This window comes from Neopelma chrysocephalum, unplaced genomic scaffold (assembly GCF_003984885.1).
Source record: "Neopelma chrysocephalum unplaced genomic scaffold, ASM398488v2 Primary Assembly neopelma1_59, whole genome shotgun sequence".
NCBI classification, from domain to species: Eukaryota; Metazoa; Chordata; class Aves; order Passeriformes; family Pipridae; genus Neopelma; species Neopelma chrysocephalum.
In genome coordinates this window covers 19,142,541-19,168,730 of record NW_020897714.1, presented here as the reverse complement: position 1 = coordinate 19,168,730, position 26,190 = coordinate 19,142,541, and the positions used below count along the sequence as shown (strand labels likewise).

At 48.2% G+C, this 26,190-nt stretch overlaps 2 protein-coding genes across 8 annotated transcripts in view; one reads left to right on the top strand and one right to left on the bottom strand.

Annotated features, from left to right (window-relative positions):
* Positions 1–370: 370 nt before the first annotated feature.
* Positions 371–8,287, top strand: KCTD17 (potassium channel tetramerization domain containing 17). 5 transcript variants are annotated; one of them, XM_027680308.1, is made up of 8 exons: positions 371–1,332; positions 1,952–2,060; positions 3,747–3,838; positions 4,763–4,858; positions 5,218–5,343; positions 6,067–6,151; positions 6,397–6,693; positions 7,601–8,287. In XM_027680308.1, exons 1-7 carry the CDS (start codon positions 1,126–1,128, stop codon positions 6,669–6,671), a joined length of 990 nt encoding a protein of 329 aa, XP_027536109.1. In that variant the 5' UTR covers positions 371–1,125; the 3' UTR covers positions 6,672–6,693; positions 7,601–8,287. The 5 variants fall into 5 exon arrangements, 4 of the variants coding, with proteins under 4 accessions (XP_027536109.1, XP_027536110.1, XP_027536111.1 ...); XM_027680309.1 differs by having other exon boundaries at positions 372–1,332; positions 6,397–6,620; XM_027680310.1 differs by lacking the exon at positions 6,067–6,151 and having other exon boundaries at positions 376–1,332.
* Positions 8,288–8,705: 418 nt separating this feature from the next.
* The window catches only part of TMPRSS6 (transmembrane serine protease 6), a 30,275-nt gene continuing 12,790 nt past the window's right edge, over positions 8,706–26,190 (bottom strand). Inside the window, exons 2-18 of one of the 3 annotated variants that reach the window (XM_027680295.1) lie at positions 25,206–25,364; positions 24,894–25,036; positions 24,638–24,705; positions 23,210–23,394; positions 20,487–20,528; positions 19,313–19,517; positions 18,835–18,971; positions 18,161–18,273; positions 17,588–17,697; positions 16,476–16,621; positions 15,434–15,532; positions 13,298–13,411; positions 12,895–13,011; positions 12,008–12,176; positions 11,325–11,596; positions 10,497–10,633; positions 8,706–9,806 (exon numbers count right to left, since the gene is read on the bottom strand). In XM_027680295.1, coding sequence (XP_027536096.1) covers positions 9,648–9,806; positions 10,497–10,633; positions 11,325–11,596; positions 12,008–12,176; positions 12,895–13,011; positions 13,298–13,411; positions 15,434–15,532; positions 16,476–16,621; positions 17,588–17,697; positions 18,161–18,273; positions 18,835–18,971; positions 19,313–19,517; positions 20,487–20,528; positions 23,210–23,394; positions 24,638–24,705; positions 24,894–25,036; positions 25,206–25,362 — 2,373 coding nt within the window. In that variant the 5' untranslated portion in view covers positions 25,363–25,364 and the 3' untranslated portion in view covers positions 8,706–9,647. The remainder of the gene's footprint in view (positions 9,807–10,496; positions 10,634–11,324; positions 11,597–12,007; positions 12,177–12,894; positions 13,012–13,297; positions 13,412–15,433; positions 15,533–16,475; positions 16,622–17,587; positions 17,698–18,160; positions 18,274–18,834; positions 18,972–19,312; positions 19,518–20,486; positions 20,529–23,209; positions 23,395–24,637; positions 24,706–24,893; positions 25,037–25,205; positions 25,365–26,190) is intronic. The other 2 variants (XM_027680297.1, XM_027680296.1) reach the window with 2 other exon arrangements.

Genomic DNA, 26,190 nt, shown 5'->3' with positions numbered 1-26,190 from the left:
TGTGTCCGTGCCCAGGAATGCGTTTGAACAGAGTCCCATGGGGCACAGGCTGCTGAGCGCCAGGTTTGGCCTGGCGGGAGCGAGTGACAGAGGCAGGGCTAAATTCCACACCATGGGATTGGCTCATCGGCCTCAGCGGGTGATATGTGCCTGGGGCAGAGGTAAAACTCCACACAGAGCTAAGTTAAAATCTGAGCTCTCTGTTGCCCAGACAAAGAGGTGGCAGGAGCACAGGAGAAGGATGCAGGGGGGTCTCTACCTGGCATGGTTTGTGCTGGCAGAGCAGCACAGTGGGGGAAGTTTGCTGAATCGGTGACTTTTGAGCTGGAAGAAAAATTAATCCTGACCCGTGCCAGCATTTCATGCAGATCAAGGATACAGTTCCCAGAAGTGTCCCTACATATGTTAGCAAGAAGGCCACTGCATATTTTGCTGCAAGAAAGCATGGCAACTGATGCAGCACCGAGCTGTGAGCCTGGGGTAATGGATCTCCTGAAGGAATGCTGTGAAGCACAAAGCTGAGGAGCTTAATCTGCTGACTGCCAGGGAGCAGGTTTTTCTTCCTATCTCCGGGGAAGCTTGCAGACAAGACCAAGGACTGGAAGCAGACAGAGTACCAGCAGCAGAGCCGGGGTCAGGTAGTGCAGTGCAGCCCTCCTCGTTACAGCATCCTCATTGCAGGAACAGCGAGCTGGGAAAACTACAGTTCCCGTCACCCTTTTGTGCACCCCCCCCCCCCCCCGCGAAACTACATTTCCCAGAACCTTATAATGAGCCAGAGAGGATGTCTATGGAAATAAATGCCGACGATTTTTGCATAACACTCTGCACCTCCGGAGTGCTGGCCTGCCTTTGGCTTGTGAAAACGGGAACAGGGGAAAACCCAGGAAGTGTCAGCGTTGTGGAGTTGTGGTTTTGCCCACCCCTAATAGCCGCAGTGATATCCTCCACCACCGAGCATCCTTCCTCCTCTCAGGATTCCCTTGGTGGTCACAGGGAAGATCCTGTCCCCCAAGAAACACGGCTGCTGCGGAGGGAGAGGCAGATAAACTACAGATCCCGGCATTCTCCGATAGGCAGCACCTGCGGCAGTCCCTGCACGCCGTGGGGGAGGTGGGGGTGAGGATGAGGATGGAGGGCAGGGAGGAGATGCAGGGCGCCGTGGGGCTACGCTGCACCTGGGACATCCCGCCACCCGCTGGCACCCAGGCCAAGTGGGTGAGGCTTAATGTGGGGGGCACCGTCTTCCTCACCACCAGACAGACTCTTTGTCGGGAGCAGAAATCTTTCCTCTGTCGCTTGTGCCAGGGCGAGGAGCTGCAATCGGACCGGGTAAGGCAGCTGGGTTGCCTCCCGCACCGTGCCCCACCGAGCATGGGGAGGGCTGGAGGGATGCAGGGATGGAGCCAGACCCCGACAGCTGCAGGAGCAACTGATTGAGGAATGCCTGCTCTTTTTCCAAGGGAAGATCTCCTCTTGCTAGATCTCACCTTGCTGTGTTGTAGCCTGACACCTGTCTTCCGGAGCTGGGGAAAAGAGAGGCCATCTCCCCTCCATTCCTGCTCCCCTGCCTCTCTGTCACCCCACATCCTGGGACTACCTCCCAGATGTGTCTGCCTGACTCAGCCTCGTCCCCTGCTAGGGGATCTCTGCTCTCTCACGCCAGGCCTGTATGCACAGTTGCACAAGGAGACTGATGCCTATTCTTTGGGCTTTTTCAACTGGGTTGATCCCTGCTGAAGTGGGCATGCTGAGCAGATCAATACAGGAGTTAAAATCCAAGCTGGGCTGACTTGGCTAGGGACTCTCAGAGGCCTATGGTTTCCAAGGAATCTTAGAAATAGTGGACATTTTTGCTTAGGTTTGTATTTTCTTATAGTCTAGGGCATTCGAGGGTTGGTTACAAATTTCTCTTGGGTATTTTCTCCTCGTGGTTTATCTCTGCTGCTAGGATGAGACTGGTGCATACCTAATAGACCGGGACCCCACTTACTTTGGACCCATCCTGAATTTCCTCCGTCATGGGAAGCTGGTCCTGGATAAAGATATGGCTGAAGAGGGTGAGTCTTAGAGCTCAGAAACCTCATGCTTAACATTGTTGCTGTAGCCAGGACACAACAGGACTTGTCAGCTCTGTTGTCTCTTGTTCTCCTTTTGGAGATTCACGTGGGAGGATTTCAGAGCTGTTCCTGCAGCTCTTGGGAAGCATACTTATGTCTCCTTTACTAGAGGGGAGTGGGTGAGGAAGGCATCCTGCAAGTGTTGTGACTTCATGACTGTTTGTCCAGCAGAGATGTCACCACGATATAAGTAGGCAATATCTCAGAGTCTCAATAAACCATTTTTCACGTGTTCCAGATCCACTTTTACCAGGTTCTGTGACTGAGTTTTCTGTTAATGACTAAGTTTTCTAATTAGGAGTGAAAACCCAAAAGACCAAACAAAACCAATCTCATCTCTTCTACTAACTGTAATAAAGACCATCATTAATCAGTGATATGCAATTATGCTGCTTGTGCTCTGATGAGTTGTGGACTGCAGCAGTTCCATTTAAGCAAGCCAGACAAAGCAATCCCTCATTTGAGGTTGACAGTGGGTCCAATAGGATAACTCGGTAACATCACAGTGTTACCAGCCAGCAGTCCCCAATGCCTTGTTATTTTTTGGATGCCAGAGTCTAATAAGGACCCAATTCCAAAGACAGGCTGTGCTGTCTAGCCCTTGCCAAGCACAATTTCTGCATGTTCATTAGTCTTCTTGCCTCTCTTACACATTTTTACCTAAAGCAAGGAAAGTTTTTTTCAGAATCGTCTTATCAGTTATAATTCCAAAAGTATGTCTAAGTAATGGTACAGGATTGTAATAAGCACAATTCTGAGATATTTCTTACTTGACATTTCTTGTAAATCTGACATCAGACAGAGTTCATCCACAGGTTTTAATATCAAATCTAAAACATAAACAGGAGTCCAGTTCATAGCTTAGCATTGCCTTTTGTTCCTGCTGCAGACAAGCTGGCATAAAACTAACCCATTAGACAATTCAGTGCTGAATGGGGGACTCAAAAGAGGTCTTAGTGTGTCAGGTAGTGAAGGATCAATCTCCCCACCTGCATTATCTGTGTACTGTCCTGGGGACATGTGAATGTTGGCTCCTAGCCACCTTTTCCTCCCTGACCCTCTGGGAACCACCTCCCTTTTCCTGGAGGCCTGTTAGCCGATAGGTGAGCCTCAGGAGAGGTGATGGATGCAGACACCATAGAGAAAAAAACCAAAACACTTCTTCTTTACCTGCTTTGAGGTGAAGCACAGGGAAGAGAGCCAAAGATCATCTGAAGTCACAGGCTGTAACTCCAAGTGTCCCAGGAGGTAAGCTAGCCTTTCCCAGGATCTTTTGATGACTTGTCATTGAGAGAGGCTGGAGCCTACATTTGTTCTCCTTGTCCAGTTATCTGGGAAAGATTTTAGCAGTCCTCAGCACAAGCCTTCACTGGCAGTGCCTGTTTCTGTAGTAGCAGGCAGCATAAGGAAATTGGGATGAGCATTAGAAACATGATGAAGAGAGCCAAGGTTCAATTCTCTGCAGTAAGAATTTCAAGCAGTGGAAACCTCTTAAAAAGTGAGGCTACTGTGTAATTTCTCCCTATGGACCTTGGGAAGCTCAGAATTGATCTTTTGCAAGTCAAAAAAAATGGAAATGGACGGTTAACTTTCTGTCTTTATGATCCCTTTGTCTTTCTTTCTCAGGGATCTTAGAAGAAGCTGAGTTCTATAACATTGGTCCTTTGATCCGAATAATCAAGGATCGAATGGAGGAGAAGGACTACACAGTCACTCAGGTATGGCAAGGTACAGTGGGGTGGGCAAAGCAGGGAATGTAGAAAGGGAGAGATGAGTCTAGAGGGAGAGCAGACTTGGGAGAAGCAGCAAGGAATGGAAAGGAGCAACTAATTAGAGATTATGTGCTGGTCCCTACACATCAAAATCTTGCATGGGACAAGCTACCACCAGCTTAATTACAATAAACAAGTTACAGGCTTGTTTTGCATCCCCAGAAGTAATGCTGGATGTAGGCCCTGAAACTAAATCAGCTCCTCTAGTGTTTGGAAAAGGAAGCTGATTGCTGTGGAATATAGAAGAATGTGAGGAGAGCAAAGGTTTTCATGAAGAGGAGGGCTCTGGTGTGGGGAGTCTTGGGAGTGTAATCACAGTGAAGAGCATGGAGATACCTGTAGAGAAACCTGAAGGGAACAGGTGAAGAGATGTCTGTGAAAGAGTTAAATGCAGACAGTGAGTCACCAGGAATAAATCCTGTGGCAAAATCACACCTTGTCTTGACTAGTAACCTTTGAAAATCTGTCTTTGAAGGAGCATTGGCTGCTATCTCACTTTTCATCATGTCTGCCTCAGGTTGTAAGCTTCAAGCAATATAGTCACTTAGTGTTGCAAACCCCCATCAGCATTTCTAGCATTTGCAAAACTGATTTTGTAATGACAAGTGCAAACTTTCCATCAAAAGAGTCCAGTATCTTCTGAGGACAATGCAAGAAGCACTCTGCTCAGCCCCTCCTTTCCAGAAGAGTTGTTCTTGCTCCTCATGACAGCAGAGTAGAAAGCTGGGTTGTGGTTTCCACTCTCCTTTCGCCTGGGACCCAGGGAGAGGACTGGTCTGTCCAGGAGGGATACTACCACTTCATTCTACAGGAGGGCAACAGCCTTTAGCATCTGACCATTGTCAACATGCTCTGCAATTTTGCTGTCAGGTGCCTCCTAAGCATGTCTACCGTGTGCTACAGTGCCAGGAAGAAGAGCTCACTCAGATGGTTTCCACTATGTCAGATGGATGGCGCTTTGAACAGGTATGGATAAGGTGGAGCAGGGTGGGAAGGAGTTGCCTTTTGGGAAAAGATCATGGATATCATACAGTCCCCAGGTAAGACTCCTTACATCTCTGAGAATATTGGGTAAGTCATTGACTGAGCCATCACACTGCCTCTCTCTTGCCCTTTTTGTAGAGGTTTAGAGGATACTGTGTGAGGCCAAACTGTTTTGCATCCTGGCTAACTTCTGGTTCTCTATGCTGTCTCCTCAGCTTAGTTATAAGGACTTTCCACTGTGGGTATGGACTGGACTCCATGCTGCATGGTGGACTTTCTGCCTTGCTCCCCAGATGTTTGCAGGAACATGTGCTTGTGATTCTTGCTCTCATCTTTTTTAGCTTGTGAACATTGGCTCGTCCTATAATTATGGGAATGAGGATCAGACAGAGTTCTTGTGTGTGGTCTCCAAAGAGTTGTACAACTCCCCCAGTGGCCTAAGCTCTGAGCCCAGCCAAAAAGCCAAGGTGAGATCAACTTTGCTATGGCCCTGCTCCCCTTGCCTATGAGATTCTTCACTCTTGTTTGCTCCCTCTCTCTCTCCTCTCTTGCCTGTGACCATGGGAAACCTCAGTGGTGAAATACAGGGGCCTGTCCTGGTGTTCAGCACCATGGCATTACACCCGTTCCCCAAAAGGAGGAGTGTGTGTGTTGGAGAGGTAGTATCTGGCTGTGTGTGGCAAATGGCTTTAGCAAGTGACCCTGGCACTTCTCATGCTACTCTAACATCCCCCTCATGCCTCCTCATGCCCATGCTGTGTGTGTCACTGCCTTTAGGGCATTGTTTCCCTGAAGGTTTTGCGGCATTCTCTTTCCTTTTTCTGAGTCTTAGCCTAAGGGGCCAATATCTCCTGCTCCCCTTTTGAGGGAGGGACAGAAATGTGTGGCAGTGCATGACATCCTGCAGACATCTAGGATAGAGGAAGGAACACTAGCAACTGATGACAGTTGTTTGGCAGTGGGGTCACAGCACTTTTAAGTGGGTTAGATACCCCTGATGTGATGTTCCAGAGGAAAAAAAGTCTCTCTGCTCCCTGACCCAGAATTGTCTTGGCCATGGGGAAATGTCCCTTTTTATTCCAGTGTCATGACAATTGCTTTATTCCCTTGTGTGTCAGAAAGAACTGCCATGGGTCATCTTGCAAGTATCTCCACTCTTTCTTCCTTTTGTCCTGCATGCTGGGCCACAGAGCACAGAGGAGGACCTGGAGGAGGAAGAGCAGGAGGTGGAGGAGGAGGCAGAGGCAGAGGCAGAAGGAGAAGCAGAGGAGAAAGGTGCAGCAAATCCTTGAGGAAAATGATAAAAATATCCCCCCCAGGCATAGACCCGTCCACCTTTCTGGTGAGAGCTCACAGCTAGCAGCAGGGAAGGACTAGAGCAGGTGTGGGGTGTGGGGACTGTCCTCTCCAGGAGCTAGAGTCTCTCTGGAGATAAAGCTGAGAGGGGAGACCTGTTACCATGGCTGCTGCTTTGTATTTTAAACTGTTTGATTTATCTACGGTTTTATTTTTATTTGCAGACTGTCCATCTATTCGGGATTGCGCTAAACTCTCTTCCTGCGGACCCTCCCTTCTGCTCCCCTCCGTGTCCATCCCAGCACTGTCATCTACCTCCCACATTGCCCCACTCGCCAGCCTCCAGCCTCCAGCATCCTTCCCTCTGCTCTCTTTGTCCCCCAGGGCTCAGAGTGGTCTCTGCCCAGGGCCCTGTCTCTCTCTGCTCCTCACTTTTCCTCCTCTGCAGGTATGTTACCTGTCTGCACTCCCAGCTCCTGCCAGCCCGAGCTCTGCATGAGTGACTCACTTCCCTCTTGTGGGTATGGCCCTGGTTCGTAGAGCATGGGGAGGGGAAGGAGGGAGGGAGGTTGACTCATCCCTAAGGTGGCTCTACCTGTTCTCATCCTATGCGTGCTTTTACTTGCCGAGCAGATCCTATGGCTCTGGACCAGAGGCTCTGGCAGCAGAAAGGAGAGTGCAGCTGGGAAAGGGGTGGAAATGAATGCAAAGCAGGCAGGGGTGGTTCGGGGAAGGGGGGGAATTTTGCCACGTGTCTGCGTGACACGCATGCCAGATCACTCCTCCAGGCTGCCGTCCGCAGCTCTTTTGCCTGCCAGCATTTTGCAGAAGGCAGCTTGTTATTTTTCCCTCCCTGCTCCCATTTCCCTGGGCTTTTCCCCCACTGGCCCTGTCAGGGTGTGAGCGCAGTGGGAAAGGGTGGTGAAGGCAGAGCAGAAATGACCAGTTCCCACTCCAGATGTTCTCACAGCTGCATGCAGAATGAGCTTCTATGCTCTGCCTCCTGCTTAGGAAGGCTGTCTGGCTGACATGAGTGGGACAGGGCATGGAAACCTTTAGAAAGGGATTTCCTTTCCATACTGGAAATCTGTGGGGCTCTAGTTAAACTGAAGGTGCTCAGTGCCACTCTCCATCTGCCCTGGTGCTGGGCACTCGTTAGCTGTCTGACATTTCTCTCTCCCTCTCTTTGAGAGCCTTCTTGTCCATGGTTGTGGGACCTGTGTGTTATTATTTTAAAAGTCAGTGTATCACATGGACTTTTGCTTCCTTTTGCTCTTTTTTTCCACCCTCACTCCACATTTCTTTTCTTTTTCTTCTGTTCTCATTTCCTCTGTCATTTCCCTTTTTCTGTTTCTCACTCTCCTCTCCATGCTCAGTTGCTCTTTTCCCTACCGTTGATTTTATTTCTCTTTCTCTCTCCTCCTATAGCTGTTACAAGCCAGAGATCTGAGGATGTGAGCTCAACACTCCAGCCTTTTCATTTCTTGTTTATATCTTTATTTTTGTACTGCAGTGTATGGCAGCCCCTTGCCCCACAGTGATGCCCTCCAGCCCCCTTCACTCTTCACATGCAGTCATGTTTTTTTTACAAACTCACCTCAGAGGCCTGAGCCTCCAGCCCTGGAGGAGGGCAGATGCTTCATGGAGCCTCTGGGCTGCTGTAGGAGCTGGAGCCCACGGCCCCCTCCTATGCCTGGCAATCTGGCTTTCCTTAATGTCACAGTGGCCCCTGGTGGGGACATAAGCAATCAGCCACTGCAGCCTGCGGTCCCTTCCTGAGCACCCTGAATGCGAATGGGAACCCGAGGTGGTGGCAACTGCAGAAGGACCAGTCCTTGCCCTTTTGCTGTTGCAGGCAGTTGGTCTGGGCTTGTGGCCAGAGGGCAAATGCACAGCCACAGTCCTTTTCTGGGCCACCTGCATTGCTCCTTGGTGCCTCCCTCCCTATCCCTCAGAGCAGCCCTGTGTCAGCAGGGTGAGGAGGAGGCAGGTGTGCTGCCCAGGTACCTGATGTTGTGTCAACCAGCACCAGGAGATCCCTGTTTTGGGGAGCGGGGCATTTGCTTCACTGCTGTGTCTGAAGACTCCTGAATAAAATTCACAATCTGTTCCTCCTTGCTACCTCTCATTTCAAGTGCCAAGAATTCGTTGCTGATAGAAGGGGGTGGGAGCTGGAGAAAAGGAGTTTGGATTCATCATCTGGAGCCACCAGAAGCTGCTTGTGCTGTGCCTGTCTTCTGGGGGCTGGAGGTACTTCCCTCTGCATCTGTGCTTCATCCCCACTGCAGGCAGTTAGGCTACAGAGCAGCTTTGCTTATTGGTATCTGCACCCCTAAATCATAACAATAAGTGAGGACCACCTGTCTAGCTAAAGGATTGACCCCACTGTGCTAGGGACACCTGGGGTGAGGGAGTGGGCAGGGGTGTGGAAACTTTTGCCAGTTGCCAGTGCCAGGACTGGAGCTTGGTCAAAAACATACAAACCCCAAGATAGGTTTTAACAAAGTGAGGCAAACTAGAGCCAAAAAAATCGTCAGATTAATTTTATTTCTAATTCCAGAGAGCAGTCCATTGTGTATATATCCATATACACACACACACATACGTGTATCTTTAGTAAAAAACCCAAACCCATAGCAGTTGCAGTTCAAGCACTGTGCCCTGAAGCCTTCTCCTTCACTTCCTGCATTACCTGAGATAGGAGATGGAAGCAGTTGAGACATCCTTATGTTGAAGGTATTTAGGAGGGCTGAGGGAAGGGAATGGGAGGCTGCTCTAGTGTTTTTACTGAGGGAAGTACAGCAGTGGAGGCTGGGTGCTGCTCCAGCAGGAAGGCAGGACACGTGCTTGGGGGTGCAATGCTGGACTCGTGCCTGGGAGTCAGTGAGACGTGAAGAGTTGCCTGGCTGAGCTGAACAGCACACTGAACAGCACACGCCAGCTAAGAAAAGAAGCAATTAGGGAGATGGAAGAGGAGGAGTGATGGGAGGGGAAGGGGGATGAAGGATAAGCAGCAGGAAGGAAGAGGGAGGCAGATTGATTTCACAGTTACTGGAATCTCTAACTACATCAGTCACATTTTCTTTCAGCAAATGTTCCAGCATAAGACTGTGGCTGAATCACATGGTTCATGGAAAGTTCATGAACCCTCTTATTCCTCTTCTCAGGAACCATCAACTTGGGACTATTGCTGTGTGTCATGTCATTGCCCCCAACTCCTCCTCCCCCCTTTCCCTTCCCCCCTCTTTTGGATGGATGGCCTAAAAACCCCTTGGGATGCTCCCTGTGAGGCACTGATAGGGAAGAAGGTCTGCCTGCTTTTATCTACAATCCCTACGGCAGCCTTCTCTTGCCCTATTCAGAAGAGCATCCTGGTCTGACTACATCCCACACTCTCTGAGAGGCAAGTGAGCAAGATCAGAAATGTGCCATGTGAGTGTAGGTGTGATGGGGAGAAGATAGAGATGCACTTTCCTCAGCTCATGGTTTGGTTTATCCAGCCCAGCACTTGAGTGATCCTGGTGTATACTCCATAGTGATTTGGACGTGCACATCCCATTCCCCAGCTGACCAAACCAGCCAGAAACCATCTGCCACTGGGTTCTTTGCAGGCCAGCGGACCTCCAGAATCACCCTAGAGAAAGGAAAAGTAAAATGGGGTGATGGTGATCCACCAGCTTCTCCTGCTGCGTGATTACACTGTCTTTGAGTCCCTCTATGTGCAGATTCTTTTATCCCCTCAGCTCATGCCTGGGACATCTGCAACATTCCTTGTACCTTAGGCAGATGTCAAAAACAGTCTCCAGTGCAAACACCTAACACATTCATTCCTTCATCATGCAAATTCCTCCCCCTTAGTCACATCCCAAGAAGCTGATTGCTCTACTGTTTCCTTCTGCTCCATATGGCATTTCCAAATATGTGGCAAGCAAGGAAGCTGGTGGAATTTAACTGGATACTGGGAGGGATGGGAGAGAAGAATTCCTGGAGACTGATAGTAATGAAGGAACAGACAGGTTACTGTGTGTGACAGGTGCTAAAGAGGCTGTAAGAGACTAATGTAGACACCTGACTTGAAAGTGGGAGGTTAAGAGTGGAGAGTGGGCTGAAATGAGAAAAGGGTATGTTTAACTCTATTTGGATACTGTCTAAGGGAAGAAGTAGCCCTGAGAGCCGTTGTTGGCCACTTAGATCAGAAGAAGTGTTGGGGAAGGGACATTCTATGGTCTTTTAGCCCTCATTACAGGCCGTGGATTGCATCTGCGAGACTAGGGACACACCCCACCTCTGGCAGTCAACCCTGATCCCACAACTCCTCTGTCACCTGGCAGGCATCTTTCTTGCCCTTGTAGTACCCAGCACACAACATCCTGGGAGTAATCATGTAGTGATAGGCCTCACTGCAGATGTTCTGCTGGATGAGCTGCACGTCCACCTTCTGCAGAATATTGCTGATGTGCCCTGAAAGGTGGAGCACCAAAAGCAGTGCAGGTGAGTTATGGTGGAACTTCCCACTGTTTACCACGATCCCCCAGCCTATGCCTACCTCGCTGCATGCTGAAACCTGCCATTGTAATTTCTGTTCTGCTCTCCACTGGCACCACAATCTCTGACCTTCAGTAGAGCACTTCATCTTCATGGAAGGAGCAAAATTCCCTTTCAAGCCTTTCCTTACAGAAATATGTTGTAGGCACTTCAGCTTTTGGGATAAGGGGGATTCTGGTTTGGGGAAACCTCTAGGTTCTCAAGAGTCCTGAGTTTGTTTCTCATTGAAATGGATGTTAAGCTTTTCTGCCTAAGTATGCAAACCAGGAGTGTCCAGCTCTGTATAGTCTCCTGAGTGTTTCCATTCAGGAAGCAGCAGGAGCAAGTGTGTGAGCGGGTGAAGGCACTAAGCTGACCTGAAGGACTATTCTAGTCTTGGAATGAAGAAACACATGCTTTCCCCATATAGATTACCAGACTCTCAAACCTGCCTCTCTAAATGAGGTTTCAGGGCACTCAACAGGTAACTTTGATTTGTTACCCAAAATTAAAAGGACTAAAGGGCGTTTGGGATGAACAGAAGCCTGTTCTGCCAACCGCACATCTGAACCTATGTTTCTGCCTTGGCACTGCTACAGTAATCCACCAACAAAGACCTTCAACCTACCGCCTTCCTTGAGGGCCCCCCAGCCAGTGATCCAGCAGTGAAGGCCAGGCTCAAAGAAGTGAGAAGGAGCAGGCAAGCAGATAGGCTGGATTAAAGGTGAGATGATCACAGGATGGTCCAGCTGGAGCAGTGCCACATCGTAATCATGGCTGTCCTCTTCATAATAAGGGTGGAGGAAGAGGCGGATCACCTTGAAGGACACCTCTGTATGGCTGGTGGCATTTTGAAAGTATTTGCCCAAGTAAACGGTCCATATGGAGGGGGAAGCCAGCCTGCAGGATGCAGCAGAGAAGCATAGGACAAACACAGCATGCTCTGCTGGTAATGCTATCTCACCCCATCTAGCACCTGCTGACATCTCCATGGCTGGAGCCATGACAGCATGGATACATGCCAGAGCCAAAGGAAAGGTGGAGCTGTGAAGCATTTTCTGCTAAAATTGCCTCAAAGCTGTTCTGTGAATCCCAACATTGCTCCTTTTTCCCTGCACGCACACCTAAATAATAGTGCATGTATCCATACCCCTTTCTCCTGTTCCAAGCCATGGAGAAGCATGGCAGGGGTGCCAGATGAAGGATGCAGCTGCCCCACAACATTTTCACCAGTCAGAAGAGCCTCCAATTATGCATCACATGGCAAGCAATGCAAATCTTTCTATCCAGAACCCTCCCATCTCCGTTTACCTCTCATCCTGGAAGCAGTGCGCAGCTGAGACCACCCAGCGATCAGCAATGAGTGTTCCCCCACAAATGTGGTGGCCCCGAACTTGTAGACTGGCCTGCCATGGCCATTCCCCTTCCACAGAATTCAGACCACCCACAATCCTGCTGAGAGGGGCTTGCATCCCACAGTCTGAGAAGGAGACACGGCAGGTACTTCAAGGAAGGAAGGGAACATGATATACTGTGCCTTCCCTTTGTTTCCTACTTAGTTGACTGAAGAGTTTGACCTCTAATCCCCTGCCTTACCTATTCAGCAGATGCTTTATGTACTGCCCAAGACAGGTGTAGTGAGCACTCCCTCCCAGTGTGCGTCCCTGCTGATGCCTGCACAGTGCTCCCCATCTCCAGCTGCAGCCTGGGCATGCCTTTGGGGCAGCACGCTGACTGTGCTGTCAGGAAACCCTCCCAGTCATTCCCTTTCACTGCCTACCGAGGCTCCAGAAAAAAACAAGTAGAGAAATCAAAACATAAATTCTCTCCCTGCCAGTGGCCATGCAGACATGGGTGATTTTTCTGGCTGGAGCCTTGTATGATGGTATTACTTCACATAAGCCAACACAGGGCTCCAACAGGAAGCCTGTGGGTTGAACCTGAATTGTGAGACGTCTATCTGGCCTGATGCCTCTGCCTGAAGGAGATGAGTTCAGCACAGAGTTGGCTCGTTGCTGCTGACCCTGCCACCTCAGGATGAAGCAGGAGCACTGATGCTGTGGGACTAGGTGGGGAGAAGGTGGTGAAACAAGGGAGGGTGGGTACTTCTTCTGGGGTGGCGGGGAAAAAGGGGACAACCTTCAGCTGCATGTCATCCTGAACCTGCCTGAGTGACATGCAACTGATCATTTCCTCACCACAGTGCTTCTCATCAGACAGGTCCTTGCAGTCTGCAGTGGTGTCACACAGGGGGTTGGGTTTCTTCAGACAGGTCCCGTCTTCACAGCGGTAGGTGAAAGGACCACAGGGGACCCCTGCAAAAAGGAAAGGGAGCCAAGGCTGAGGGAGAGCAGCTGGTTGTAGACATAGCCTGAAGTCCTTTAAGTGGGGGAGTAAAGCCAGCAGAGAGCTTGGGGGAACTCCATAAATGATGACAGGGAATTTCCTGAACAAACAAACAGCTCACAAACATTGTGAGCAGGTCAGGCAAGTTAACTCCCAGCTGGTGTCCTTGTGTCACATGAAAGAATTATGCTTCCAACAGCCTTGGCTCAAATGTACGGGAAGGCATTTTTCATGCCAGCACTGTCCCCTCCCTACCTTCACTGCACTGCTCCTCGTCGCTCCCATTGACACAGTCCAGCTGCTGATTGCAGACCCTGCTGAACTCGATGCAAGTGCTGTCTTCATGGCACTGGAACTTTGCAGGACACACTGCATGGAAGGGAAGGACATGCGAATTAGGCATACAAGACAAGGTGTGAGGTCAGGGTCCTCAGTGCACCAATAGTCTCTACAAACTCTTCCCACACCTCATAAGCTGTGCTTAAGACCAGCTCTGGTATAGTGCAGCTGTGTAGTTTTTGCCTGACCTACATTGTAGGTATGCCTGCACCCTGTCTTACACTTTGTTGTTGCTGACTTAACTTTTCTTTCTTGGCCTCAGACCTGCCTCAGCACTATATACCTGCTTTGAGGTCACTGGACTTCTCAGTTACCATCACCAGACCTGATCTGCTTGCCTTCTTAGGGTTCTGTAGGATTGCATCCTGTCTGGTGAGGTCACTGTTCCTCCTGCCTTGCTATCACCCTCAGGTGAGGTCACTGTTCCTTCTGCCTTGCTATCACCCTCAGCTCATGGATCACCATCTCATACAGACCAGTGGTTCCTCTTGCAGGTGAGTCCTGAACAACAATGGAGTCCATGAGCTCTGATGGCCACTCAGGATGGAGATATGCCTGTCCATCACAGAGTTTGACTTCTGACCACACATTTCCATGGCAGGAACTTGTCCTGTGTTTGTGCATATTTATGTGCAACACAGAACATGATGGGCCAGTACCTCCTGGGCATTTTCTTACTGCAATGACTGTAATTTCTTTATTAATTAGCATGAGGATTCCAGATGACTAAAGGCACATGAAGGTCTGAGGCAACTTGAACATTGATTTCAAAGACAGGGACTGTTCCATACAGACATGGAGTGAATAACCAGAAAAGCAACAGTATAAGAAAGGAAGGAAATAATGACATTTCTCTTTTGTTTTTCAAATATGAAGGGATGTTTGAAAACACCGAGAAAGTTTTTTTTGTCTGTCTTGGTCTGTGTCAACCTGTGGAACTGAATGACACAATATCGCTGGGGCCAAGAAGCTACCAGGCTTCAAGAAAGGATTAGATATTCATAAAGATGCAAATGCATACATGTCTAGATGAAGGAAGCACACAAACCCTGATGTCAGACAGATGAATGATGGGACAGAGAACACTGTCAGCAAAACTGCAGACAATACAAACCCCAGCCTTGGTGATCCTGTGAGAGCTCTCACATTTCTAGCACTGTCTTAAAACTTCCTTGAGAAAGATTTCTCCTTCCTTTTTGTTTAGACTTTTCCTACACCTTCCTCTGAATCTTTCAGAGTTGGCCACTGTCTCCAGTAGCTCAGGGATCTTTGTCTGCAAAAAAACAACCATAGGGGACAACTAATGAAAAGTTAGTGATACAATGTTAGTGATGTTGGGGCAACACCGTGATGAGCTGCCCCCTTACACCAGAGACAGGAGAATAGATGAATTAGGTGTCATGTCTAAACCTGAATCACAATTCCTATAAAAATGGGGCTCTGCAGGAGTGCTGGGATGCTAAGGATGGTGTTTGTGTCAGCACTAACTGCTGTTGGGATGAAGAACTGTCTGGGGCTGATCAAGGACTTTGATGCTCCCAGACTGGGGCACAATATGTGAGTGAGGATCTGTACAGATCAAATGTCACAAATGGCCCGGGGGGAAAGGAGAGAGAGAGGGCAGCTGGTGGGCTTGGGTAGGTGTGAACTGGGAGGGGGATGTTGAGTGTGTGACAGCAGAGTGGACTGTAGGCCAGGGCTGAGGTTGATAGTAGACCCTGGGTGGGAGGAATGCAGGACAAGGTAGGGGACAGCCTGGGTAGGGGGCTTCTTTCAGGCTGCCTGGAGCTCTTGGTTCATGGGTACTAGGGGGTTCTCCCAGGAAGACTGCTGCACACAGAAGCCAGAAGAATTGCTGCTCCATCCAGAGCACGCTAAAGCCAGACAGCAGTGGGATGAGATTTTCAAGGATGCAGAGGTTTAAGTTCCTGGGGGGAGGTATGAGGCTGTGCCTAGGCTGACCAAATCTTTCCCAACTCTCCCTACTTTTGGAGGAGCAAGAGGCTGTGTCTTGCTGAGACCGAGGACCAGTAGGGAGAAGAAATCACTCACCACAATTTCTCTCATCCAGCCCATTGGGGCAATCTTTGATCCCGTCACAGGTTGGGACGCACAAGCCATTCACCAAACACAGGAACTCCCCAGGACAGGCTGTGAAACCAGCAGAGAGTGGTTAGTGCCCAGGAACTGGAAACCTTGTGCAGCAGAACACCATGGCTTGAAAGTGAAGCACGGAGTTGCACACTTTCCTGACCACACAAGTTCTGCTGCAGTGTGCTGGCAGCACTCACTGTGCTCCCCAAAATCTGCCTCGTCATCTGCTCTTAACAAGGGCAAATGGAGCCAGGCTATGCACCTGGCTCTTTCCCTGTTCTGCATTGTACCAATGGGCAATAGCCAGGATAACCACCCGCCTGGTAAACCATATCTCTGGTTTAGTACTCTTTCATGTCTCCTGAATGCTCTGGGAAAGCTGAAATAGGCTCTTTGGAGTTGTTATTAAAACTTGGTTGGGACCTTGAAAGGGTTGGTGTTAGACACATATTGGCAGCTGCATGTCTTCAGGGACTGGTATGCATTCCTGGCACCCTTTAGGAGGGAGATGGTGAAACCTTGGAAAGACAGACTGTGGACAGCATTTGTATATGTGTGTATGTATATTTGTGTGCAGTTTTATTTGTTTCTTGTTTGCATGGATTCCAAGGTGAGCAGGAAAAAGCTCTAAGAGCTCTCGTAATCAAAACAAACATTGTTTCAAGCAGAGATGATTTCTCAATGAATTCCCAAGGCCAGCCCATGATGTTGGCACGAGGGTAAGATTTTAGACAACTCTCTGACCTTGGGTTTTGTCACATGGGTGCTCTGGCAACATGAGACAGGGCCACATGTGCAGAAGCAGCTTTGCACGTAAATGCCTCTCCTTTTGGGGAGACCAGTGGCGCGTGCCTCACTGACTTGTGAGCATGTTCCTGAAGAGTGGATGGCGTGTAGGGCTCACGGGATGTGCCTTGTGTTTTTCCTAGCACAAGCCAAGTGCACAGGGGCTGCTAGTACCCACCACCCCACTAAGGAGCAGGGAGAAGCCTGAACTCACGGTCAGACTGGTTGTACAGGCTGTAAGCTGCCTGTACACCAGGGCCAGTTAAGGAGATCTGCGAAGTAAAGGCGATGGTGATGTCAGCAGAAGATGAGACTGGGATCCTCTCAGCGTAGGCTTGTAGGGTCCGCAGCCCACACAACCTGAGGAGCAAACACAGACAGGATGGCTTGGACAGGGAGGGAGGAGAAGACAACAGAGTGGGGCAAGGGGGCTTGGTGAGGCTGGGTTGGGAAGAGGGCCACACAGATTTGGTGTTGGGGGAAAACCAGGAAGGGAAAATGCCTTCAATATGCATGAGACAGAGAGTCCAGAGTGACCCCACTATCTCTGGACATTTCTCGCTTTCTGACAAGCACTGAATTCAGGCCATGCAAAGCAGCTCAGTTCTTATAATGTAAGAAGATTCTTCTTTGGCATCCTCCTGAAGAAACCATGTTGTAGAGATTATGGCACTGACAGTTTAAGAGTTGAAGGTGGGGAGAGAAAAAGTAGAAATCCTAAGCCAGGGGAACACAGCTTCTTGATCATGCTCATCAAAGGAAAATAAGTTACATCCAGAGGAACAGTGGAGAAGACACTAATGAGATGGGTTGGGGGAGGTTTTGGAGGGAAAATGGCAATTTTGCAATAAGTGGGAGGAAACCCAAAAGCTGTAGGTCCATCTATCTCAGAGTGGCTGCAGTCAAAAAAGGAGGATATGGAGCTAAGGGAAAGATCTGTACGGAGGTGGATGCAAGGCAATGGCACACACAGATAATATTGCAGAGGCGGTGACAGGCAGATTTGCAAACACAGGAGATGTGGGAGGACACCAAGGTTACACACACTGGAGAAAACTAAGAAGCCTGATGCAAACAGCAAGACAGAGAAAGCAGGCTGGTAGCTCAAAGAAAATCCATAAGAAATGTGTTCACTGGGGAGACAGTGAACAAGACAAACCGAAAAAGCAGAAATGCAAGAGGCACCAGCAGAAGCAGTGGCCACTGAGTGTAGGCTTGCCTTTGTCAGGTATGGTGGCTGAAGCGAGCAGGGAACCTGTAGAGGTTTAATACGAGTTTAATCCCAGGTGGGAAGTGAGAGACAGAAACCAGGACCCCAACACACACCTTCTGTTCTGAATTATCCACTGGCCTTGGGTACAGGGCAGGTCGTGCTTCTGTCTGCTGAGTGCGTAGGCGTCAAACCAGAGGGTGACTCCATAGTCAAGGGAAGGGACCTGTAGACAAGGGTGTCCAAAGCAGAGGAGAGAAGGCTCCCACGAGTGTTGCAGCACACTCCATAAATCATAAATGAATAGGGTAGATGTGAAGACCAGATGTGTCTGGCCACACTGCAGGTCAGAAGGAAGCACTCTCTAAACCGGGGCCATGCCGTAGTCCAGGGTGGCTCTGCTGCTGGTGTCAAACCTGGTAATTCCTAGCACCCTGGTTCTGCTTTGAAGAACTCCCCTGGAAACCAGACTTCAGATTCCTCCTCAGCTGTGGCATCTCTGTGCTGGTATGTAATATTAGACTCCTTACCCTTCAGAAACACACCTTATGTGGAGGCTAGGCAGGCTGTCACCTACTGCTTGCTTCTCATGATGGTCTGACTCAGAGAAATGGCTGTATTCCCCACGTGTGGAGTGCTGCCCAGGTTTCAGGGGTGGGTTGGATGCTCTTCTGGGAGCTGGCTCTTACCATCATGTGCCAGGTGCACTGCGTGTTGGGCGAGTAGTAACTGGGGTAATGTGGGGTGCCAATCTTCCCTTGCAGCTCCAGGCCCTCCCGCAGAGTTATATTCACTTCACAAGCTGTAAATACAGACATTGAAGGCCCTGCTATCTATCAGCTCAGTCTCAGCGTGGAGATGCCATGTATCCAGCCCATTAGAGAAGAGGATAAAAGTGACTGATGCTAAAGGTGATTGGGGTGTTCTGCCATCTCCCTTCAAGTGGCCATTTCTACCCAGCAAGACTTTTAGCATCCTCCTCTTGTCCAGAGAAGGGTAATAATAATGTCTATTGCTGTCTTAGAGTCTTATGTAGATTTGACATTTATCTGCGAGTGCATGTGGATGTGATGTCCAGGCCACATCAGGTCTGTCCATACATGAGACCCTTCTTTTAAAGTATCATGATCCCTCAGGCTCTGCCTGCCAGAACCTGGGCTGTAAAGGCTCGAGCAGCATGCTAGTGTGTAAGTACAAGTGAGGGAGCAACACCTAACTTGCCTTTTACTGACCACCTCTACCCTTGCAATTCAGAGTGAATTCTGCCCCTCGTAGGGATGAAGGACCTCTAGGAGCTGTGATGTTGTTGGAGATGACCTGTCTTCTCCTATACCTATAGCCGCCCTCCTCCAACCTTCCTCACCTTTGAGGGGCACCGCCTGTGCTGAGAGAATGAAGGGGTCAAAGTAGCTGTACATGGCTTTTTTCCACACAATGGACATGACAGGGCCAGACGAAAGGATTTCCACAATGGGCTCCTGCCGGCTGCAGCCATAGATCCTCAGGGGAAAGAGATAAAAAGATGAGAGTGCAGCAAGCAATAAACAAATGAAAGAGAAGAATGAGAGAGACAATGGAGGTCTGTGTTATCCATACACAGCCTATGCCGGCTGTGAGGCACAACTGAACCAAACAAAGGGCCAACAGCGAGACAGCTCGTGCTGCACAGCTGCCTGTGCGATACATATCCCACATCAGTGACTTCAGCTGATCAGCAAGAGGCAGGTTCTGCATCAAAGAGAATTTCTTCTGATGTAGTCTAACACCTTCCCCTGCTGTGGTGTGTCACACCATCCTGCCTGGCTTCCCCACCGTGTTCCCCCAGCTCAGGAGCTACCTACGAGGTGATGAGGTGTTTCTCCAGGGGCCCAGCTGTGTCGTACATTGCCAGGCGGTCCCTGCAATCAGGGAGAGTCCACTCCAGGCGTAGCTTGATCATGTAGCCCTTGGGGCCACGGAGGTGCCAAAGACAACTGGAGGCCAGGTAGTCAGGGCCCTCCAGCCTTAGGATATCATCCTCCTGGACATAGCTGTACCTGTAGCAACCTGAATCAAAGGGAAAGATAGAGGGATTCAAATGCTTGGGTGATCTAAATGGAGGCAAAGGGGGGCTTAGGGGTGGTTGTAAGGGAAATTAAGAGATGAGATTGCTAGGGACATCAGTGTGAACCCCATTTTAGGGTAAGGCTGACTCATCCCAGTGATTGCAATTTACTTTTACATATGTTGTGGTGGCACCGATCCTTTTATATTGTTGCTACAGTTTCTCTCTGTAAGAATTGTCCTTGAGTAAGCTAATACTACCTCAGGCTTTAAATATCAGCACAGCACAGTTTTCTTTCAGTGGTTTTATTTTCTTTTTCACCTTTTTCTTCTCTCAGCCCCATATTCTTCCTGGCTTTACATCTCCCTCATGTGATTTCCAGGTTTCAGAAGACCTTCACACCAGAATTTTTGAGTAAATATCAGTTTAAGGTGAGTTTCTAATAGCATATTTAATGCAAGCTGCCAGCCACAGCACTTACAACACTGGCCAAAATTACTTAAAGCATCTTCAAACATTGTTAAGGCAACAGACTCCTAAATGACTGACAGCACATCCAATGCAGAGCCACGCAGGAAATGGCCACCCCCCCGCCCACACACATGTTCAGCAACATTGCATGGGGCCTGAAATTAGCACTATTGTACCAGCTCACCAAGCTACTTGATAGTTCTCATTAGGACCAGGACAAGACTAAGGTGGCTGCACTGCCCCTGGTAGCTGATATGTCTGCCTAGTGGACGCCTACAGGGGCAGTGTTGTCAGGATGCCATGTCATGTCAGCCATCCACCATACAGCTGAGTCATGCAGTTTGCATCTGGCCAAGCAGCAGCACTAGTGCTCCCTTGCTCCTACTCTCTTCTTCCCTTCCCAAGTTTTACAGCTCCAGGAAGCCTACAAGCTTTCTGTCCCCTGTGAAAATCCCTCCCACAAAGTCATGAACTCAAAAGGAAAGGAAAAGGTAGCCTACCCAGAGTGGATTTCAGCACTGCTATGTCTTTCACACTGGATTCTGTTAGAAAGAAAATGTATAAAGGAAGATAAACCAAAAGATAAACTGGTTGGATCTGAATGCTAGCACAGCAGGTGAGGACTCCCTTCCTTCCTACGTAACTGGCTCACTCACAGCTTCGGCATGGGGCATCCTCTGTCTGCTCTTGGGGACCTGTTTCAGCCATGCCTTCCACAACTCATCTCTCTGCCCTCTGCCCCAAATCCCACAGCCCCAATTCATGCTTTCCAGCCCACCATGGACTTCTCTGCTTTTTGCCTTGTCCATTTTTTGTGTGCTATTCCAGGACCTCTTCCCAAGAGGGATAGGCATTGCTTCAGCAGTAATTTCCCTCCTCTGGCAGTCACACCACAAGCACAGTCCCCCTTCCCAGAGCCTTCACCATCTCCTCTCCCAGTTTAAAGAACCCTCATTGAAAAATACAGGAGTTACTGAGGGTGGAGAAGGAGGTCTGTTCTGATGATCACTGGTTGATGAGCTACTCAACATCCTTATAGAGTCCAACTTTGGAGAAGGGAGATGCACAGAAAGTCACCAGCAAGGATTATAAATCTGTGCAAAACAGAGTCACAGGGAGGACAACACTTTAGAGAGCTGGGCTTTCCTCCAGCCTCCCAGCTGAACTGGAATCAGCCAAAGATCAGGTGCTACTGGGAATAATTGCCAAAATAAAAGACACTGTGAGGTCAGTTGGGTGTAAGAATTGCTGTTGGGGGCTTGCCTAGGTCAGGGCTTTGGTCTTTTGTAGCTCCTAAGCAATTCTGTGGGGAGAAATGAGCGGTTTTGTCATAGCAAAAACAGATGTTATGGAAAAGAGGATCCTGCAGGCATAAGGCAGGCTCCTAGAGAAGCTTATGTGCTGTAGGGAAGGGTGTGTGCTGAGCTGATAGTAAGTATTCTTGTATCTGAAGGCAATATAACTGAGTTCCTGTAGGGAAAAGGATACCCTGAAAGACTTTTGGGGAAAGGGGAAGCTGGTGTCCTGGAGTGAGTGTAGCTGTTAATAAAAATAAATCACTGGAGATGTTGGAGAGGTTCCTGCACTTATCAATGGTTTCCAACTCTGCGTCTCAAGGCAGAATGAATGTTTAGAGCTAAACAGGCCAGCAAATGAGTCTGTCAGAAAGCAATGAAGTGCTAATGACATGCTATTAGCTAGCTATTTTTTCACTATAATTTTACAGGGCAAAGGAAGCCAGAGGTTAAGTCACTGGCTTGAGGTCACCCTGGACCAGCAGTATGAGAGGTTTTTGGCTTTTGCCTCAGTTGCTAGACTGTGCTTCTGACCGAAGAGGAAGGTGGAAAGGACTAGGGAAAACAGAAGGAGCTGGAGAAACTGTAACTGGTGTGTTAAGTCCAAAATAGAAAGAAATGTGGTCTGATGAAATGAATAAAACAGTGAAACAGATGCAAAGGGAGTAAGAGGGAACTGGGAATAGCTAAAAGTATGGCGCCATCATTTTTATTTGTTTATGAGTTACGTTGTGAAGTGAGGAAATAAAGGGAAAATGCTAGATGGGCTCACTTGGAAGCATACTTCCCTATGATGTCTCTGTCAAGAAAGTTCATTTAGATTGGCTGAACATAAGGTCTGGTATGCTGGAAACAAATCATAAGTAGAAGGGACTGATGGTAACTGCGGGAGGAGATGTCTTCATGAGATGCTAATGCAGCTTCAGAATAAGATCTTAAAATGATGGTCTGGATGAGGGAGTGAAAGTCATTTTGAGGAAATACAATTTTCTTTACACACACCAAAAAAATGACCCACAAAACAATTGGGATGTAGAGGAAAAAGTTAAAGAAAATATGGGTGGGATATAATAAAAGAAGCTTCATCTTAGAAAAGTGCAGGTTAGCACGTCTGAGGGAAAAAAACCCGGGGATGTAACATTTCAAGAGAAGAAGAAACTTGGAAATAGGACTCCCAAGAGGAGAGAAGAAAAATAATGTATTTTAAAACCTGGGAGATTTGGAAATCTGTAAGAGGGATCAGACCAGGCTGAGAAGTTAAGCTTCATTATAAAGATCAAATATAAATTCCCTTGAACTTGGATGCATTGAACATAGACACATCCCTAGTCCTTTTCCTAACACTTATTTTAGAGCAGTTTTGTATGGGTGGCTTTTTAAACAGGCTGGGACCTTCTTTGTGGGCAACAATAAATAATCCTTAAAATCATCAGATTTAAAATCAGTCAGGTACTGAAATGGCAACAGTACTTTGTCTCAGAAGAAGTCTTAGTGGTGACTCAGGTGTGTTGCTTTTGTTCTCTCTATCAAATTGTCTGGAATAATCTCCCAAAGGAAAGTAGGAAACCTAATTGCTTGCTATTTTCAAGCTGAGCTGATCAAAGTCATGACCTGTCTAAGATCTTGCTCCAGAGAAGCCAAAGCTGATGGGTGGAAAAAAAATTACCTAGCTGATCATGGTCTGCTGTATCTCCAATAATCTTTACTGCTGTATCTCCAATAATATTTAGTCCTTCAAAGAACAATGATTTTTTTAAAAATCAAACCTAATTTTTTCTCTATCAGGAAGAAATAAATGTAGTTGTATTTCTGATCCTTACTATTTCTTCTTCAGGTTTCCCCTGTCCCCTTCAGTAGTGACTCCTAACCTTACAAATCTTGGGAGCATTTCTGATTGCTCAGGCCACAAGGGAGCAGCTGGTACTTACCCAGGAGAACCAGCGAATCTGGGTTGACCCTGTACTCCTTCTGATAGGACAGGCTGCCTGAGCTGTTGAAGCTGGTGGAGAGCTCTTGATGGAGCACTGTGTTTACCTTCTCAGCAGTTGTTTCCTTCTGCTGACTCTCAGGGATTTGGAGGGTGAACCAGAAGAAGAAGGTCAGAGCCCCCTCCCTAACAGGGAAATATCATGTCAAATATTCTCTCTCTTCATCTCCAGAATAACTGGAGAGACAAACCCCAGAGATTAACCCCCCCACACTGTTTTCCACAAATCAGACATATCTGTGTGGATGTTCCATCTCGCTGCTGTGATCCAGAGGAACATCTCCGAGTGGGGCAGGAGAGCTGCAATGTCCATGGTTTGAGTCAATGCATAGTGCTTCGTGGGAGGGAGCCTTTTTATGCCATCTGGCTTTAGTGATGACCATATGAGCTCAAATTAATGCGATAATTAATCAGGACTGGTCTAATGAGTAGTCTCATTTCAGGTAGAAATGACCTTTGGATACTACTGACCAGGGATTGAAAAGAAACACTCAAGACTTCACTGTCCCACCTCCCAGTGGTGACAAATGGTGACAAGTGGATGATTTATGACTCAGTACCTTCATACAACCCATTAATGCTAGGCAGGTTCAAGCTGCAGGAGACTGTGACTGGGAAAGCTCTGTTCAACCAGCTGTCTGAGAAAAAGGGGTAGGGGAAGGCAAAGAGTTGTTGAAACAAACCTTTGTTCAGTAAAAGGCTAGAGGAAGAGTTGCAAGTGAGACTTTTCTTTCCCCAGTTGAAAATGGAATTACATCAAAATTGGAATTTTTCTTAGGTGAAGGACAAATTTAGGGGTGCATAGAAAAAAAAATCAGAAGCAAATGACCACTAGTCTGGAAATTATTTCTGCTATTATGATCTATTTTTATGATCTGTAAAGCTGTAGTCCCACATCTGTCCCATTCTACTGTTATCCTATTCCCAGATGGTCCATGCTTCTTGGCTGGAATACCTTTTCCATGGTGCATTCTGACCTCTCTCTTTTGGTGCCTAGAATCAGGCCATAAAATTACTTCCTTGGATTAGACAAATTAATTTCCAGCTGCTTGGTTTCTACTGATAACACCAAGCCAAAAATTTTTTTCATCTCTTCCCAGTGAATTTTTTTTCCTCTCTTGAACTTTTGCCTCTCTGAAAAATTTCTCAGTTTTGGCTTTTCATCATGGCCTGGGATGAACTAGAACATCAAAATATCCTCAGCTGTGTTATGCTGGAACCATTCTGAATCTGGACTGTCCAGCCTAGCCTGGAGCTTGTGTGGGGGGACTGCAGAAATTTGTCATGGCCAGGTTTCAGTGAAACCAGAGTACAATTGACTGGAAGCTTTCACACACGAACAAGCGAATATGCTGTGGATGCTACTCACCCAAAGGCATACACTGTACTCGAGTTGTAATATCGACCCAGCTCTGTGGCACGAATCAGTTCCTTCAGCTGAAAAGAAAATGTCATCTGATAACTATAGTGCAATATTACAGTGGCAAAGGACCTATGGCCAATCCGGAGTTTCATCCCTCTTGCTGGATAGACCCACTAAGTCTGTCCTTGGATGGGGGTACCTGACCCCTTCCTCATTCTACTCACTGAAAGGCCTCAGGGACTGTTCATGAAACTGCTCTCACCATGTTCTGGAGCTTAGCTGACTCCACCCAAAAGGCTCTGGACTCCACCTGCCCAAGGTCCGGGGAGTACCAGCGATTGAGGACCTGGAGGCTGCCACAGTAAAACTGCAGGATGGATGGTTCCAGGTGCCATGGTCTGTAGTCTGCCAACAGAAGATACTACTGGAATACCTTGGTGATATGTAGGAGAGTGGGGTTTACCCCTGTGTATGAGTGTCTAAAGATCACTCAGAGTCACTAACATTGGGCTGGGCATTGCTTTGACTACACCTCATCCACCTCCTGCAGGGGGGAAAAAATGTGAATTTTTACCTAGGAAATACCAGGTTGCTGCAGCAGCTCCAGCCAGCACAAGAAAGGCAATCCCAAGGGGCACATAGCAGAGGTAGTGATGTGAGTTACTCTCCGATTTGTCATTTGAGAGGGAGCTGGAGTCTTCCTCCTGTTCCTCGGCCTCCATCAGGGGCATCTGGTGACACAGCATGCCATGGTCAGGCTGGGTTTTATGCTTCCCTTAACATTTGTCTCTGCAGGTGATATGTCATCTCTGTCCTCCTCTCCCAAGATCTACAGCCCCAAGAGATCTCTGGGGCCAGCCATCAAAGACTTTGATCAGAGCTAATGTGAGTAAAACTCCTAAATCAGTGGGAGACTGGCTTCTAGAACATCGTCCTGTCTGCACCTCCTGGTAAATCCTTGGTTTTCAAAGGTATTCCCTGGGTTTTGCTTCTGCCAGAACCACAAATGAATACAATAATGCATTTTTCTGAATGCAAAAGTGTTGTCCTCCCAGGCTGGGAATTGTTTTAAAACTGGTATTATATTGATCCAGAAATAAATGCAAAAGAAAATCTGTGACCTCAAATGTATGCAGAAATTGCACAAAACAGCCACAGCCTGGGAGCCCAAAGTTGCACTTTGCCCACTGTGCCATTTTTATCTTGATCCTTTAAAGTAAGCAAACCTTGCCATTCCCACCAGACCATGTGTTCCCAGGCAAAGATGATGCTGGCACTGATTCACTAGCTGAGCTGATGAGAAGAGAGCACCTGGTTAATGTTCAGCCCTCCACCCCCCTCTGATTGTGCCAGGGGACACCTTCTGTCTTCTTTGCCCCTCATCTACCCCAGGCTGCTTCTTTTGTTTCTCCCTGACTGCTTCCCTTCTGTCAGCCCCAGACTCTGAGGGTAAGAAATGCCATTGCCCAAGAGAGCCACATTAATACTGCTTATCTCATCCACTTTACTTTTCCTTTCCTTTGCCACCACCCAGTGCATGCCTTCCCCCAAAGGCATTC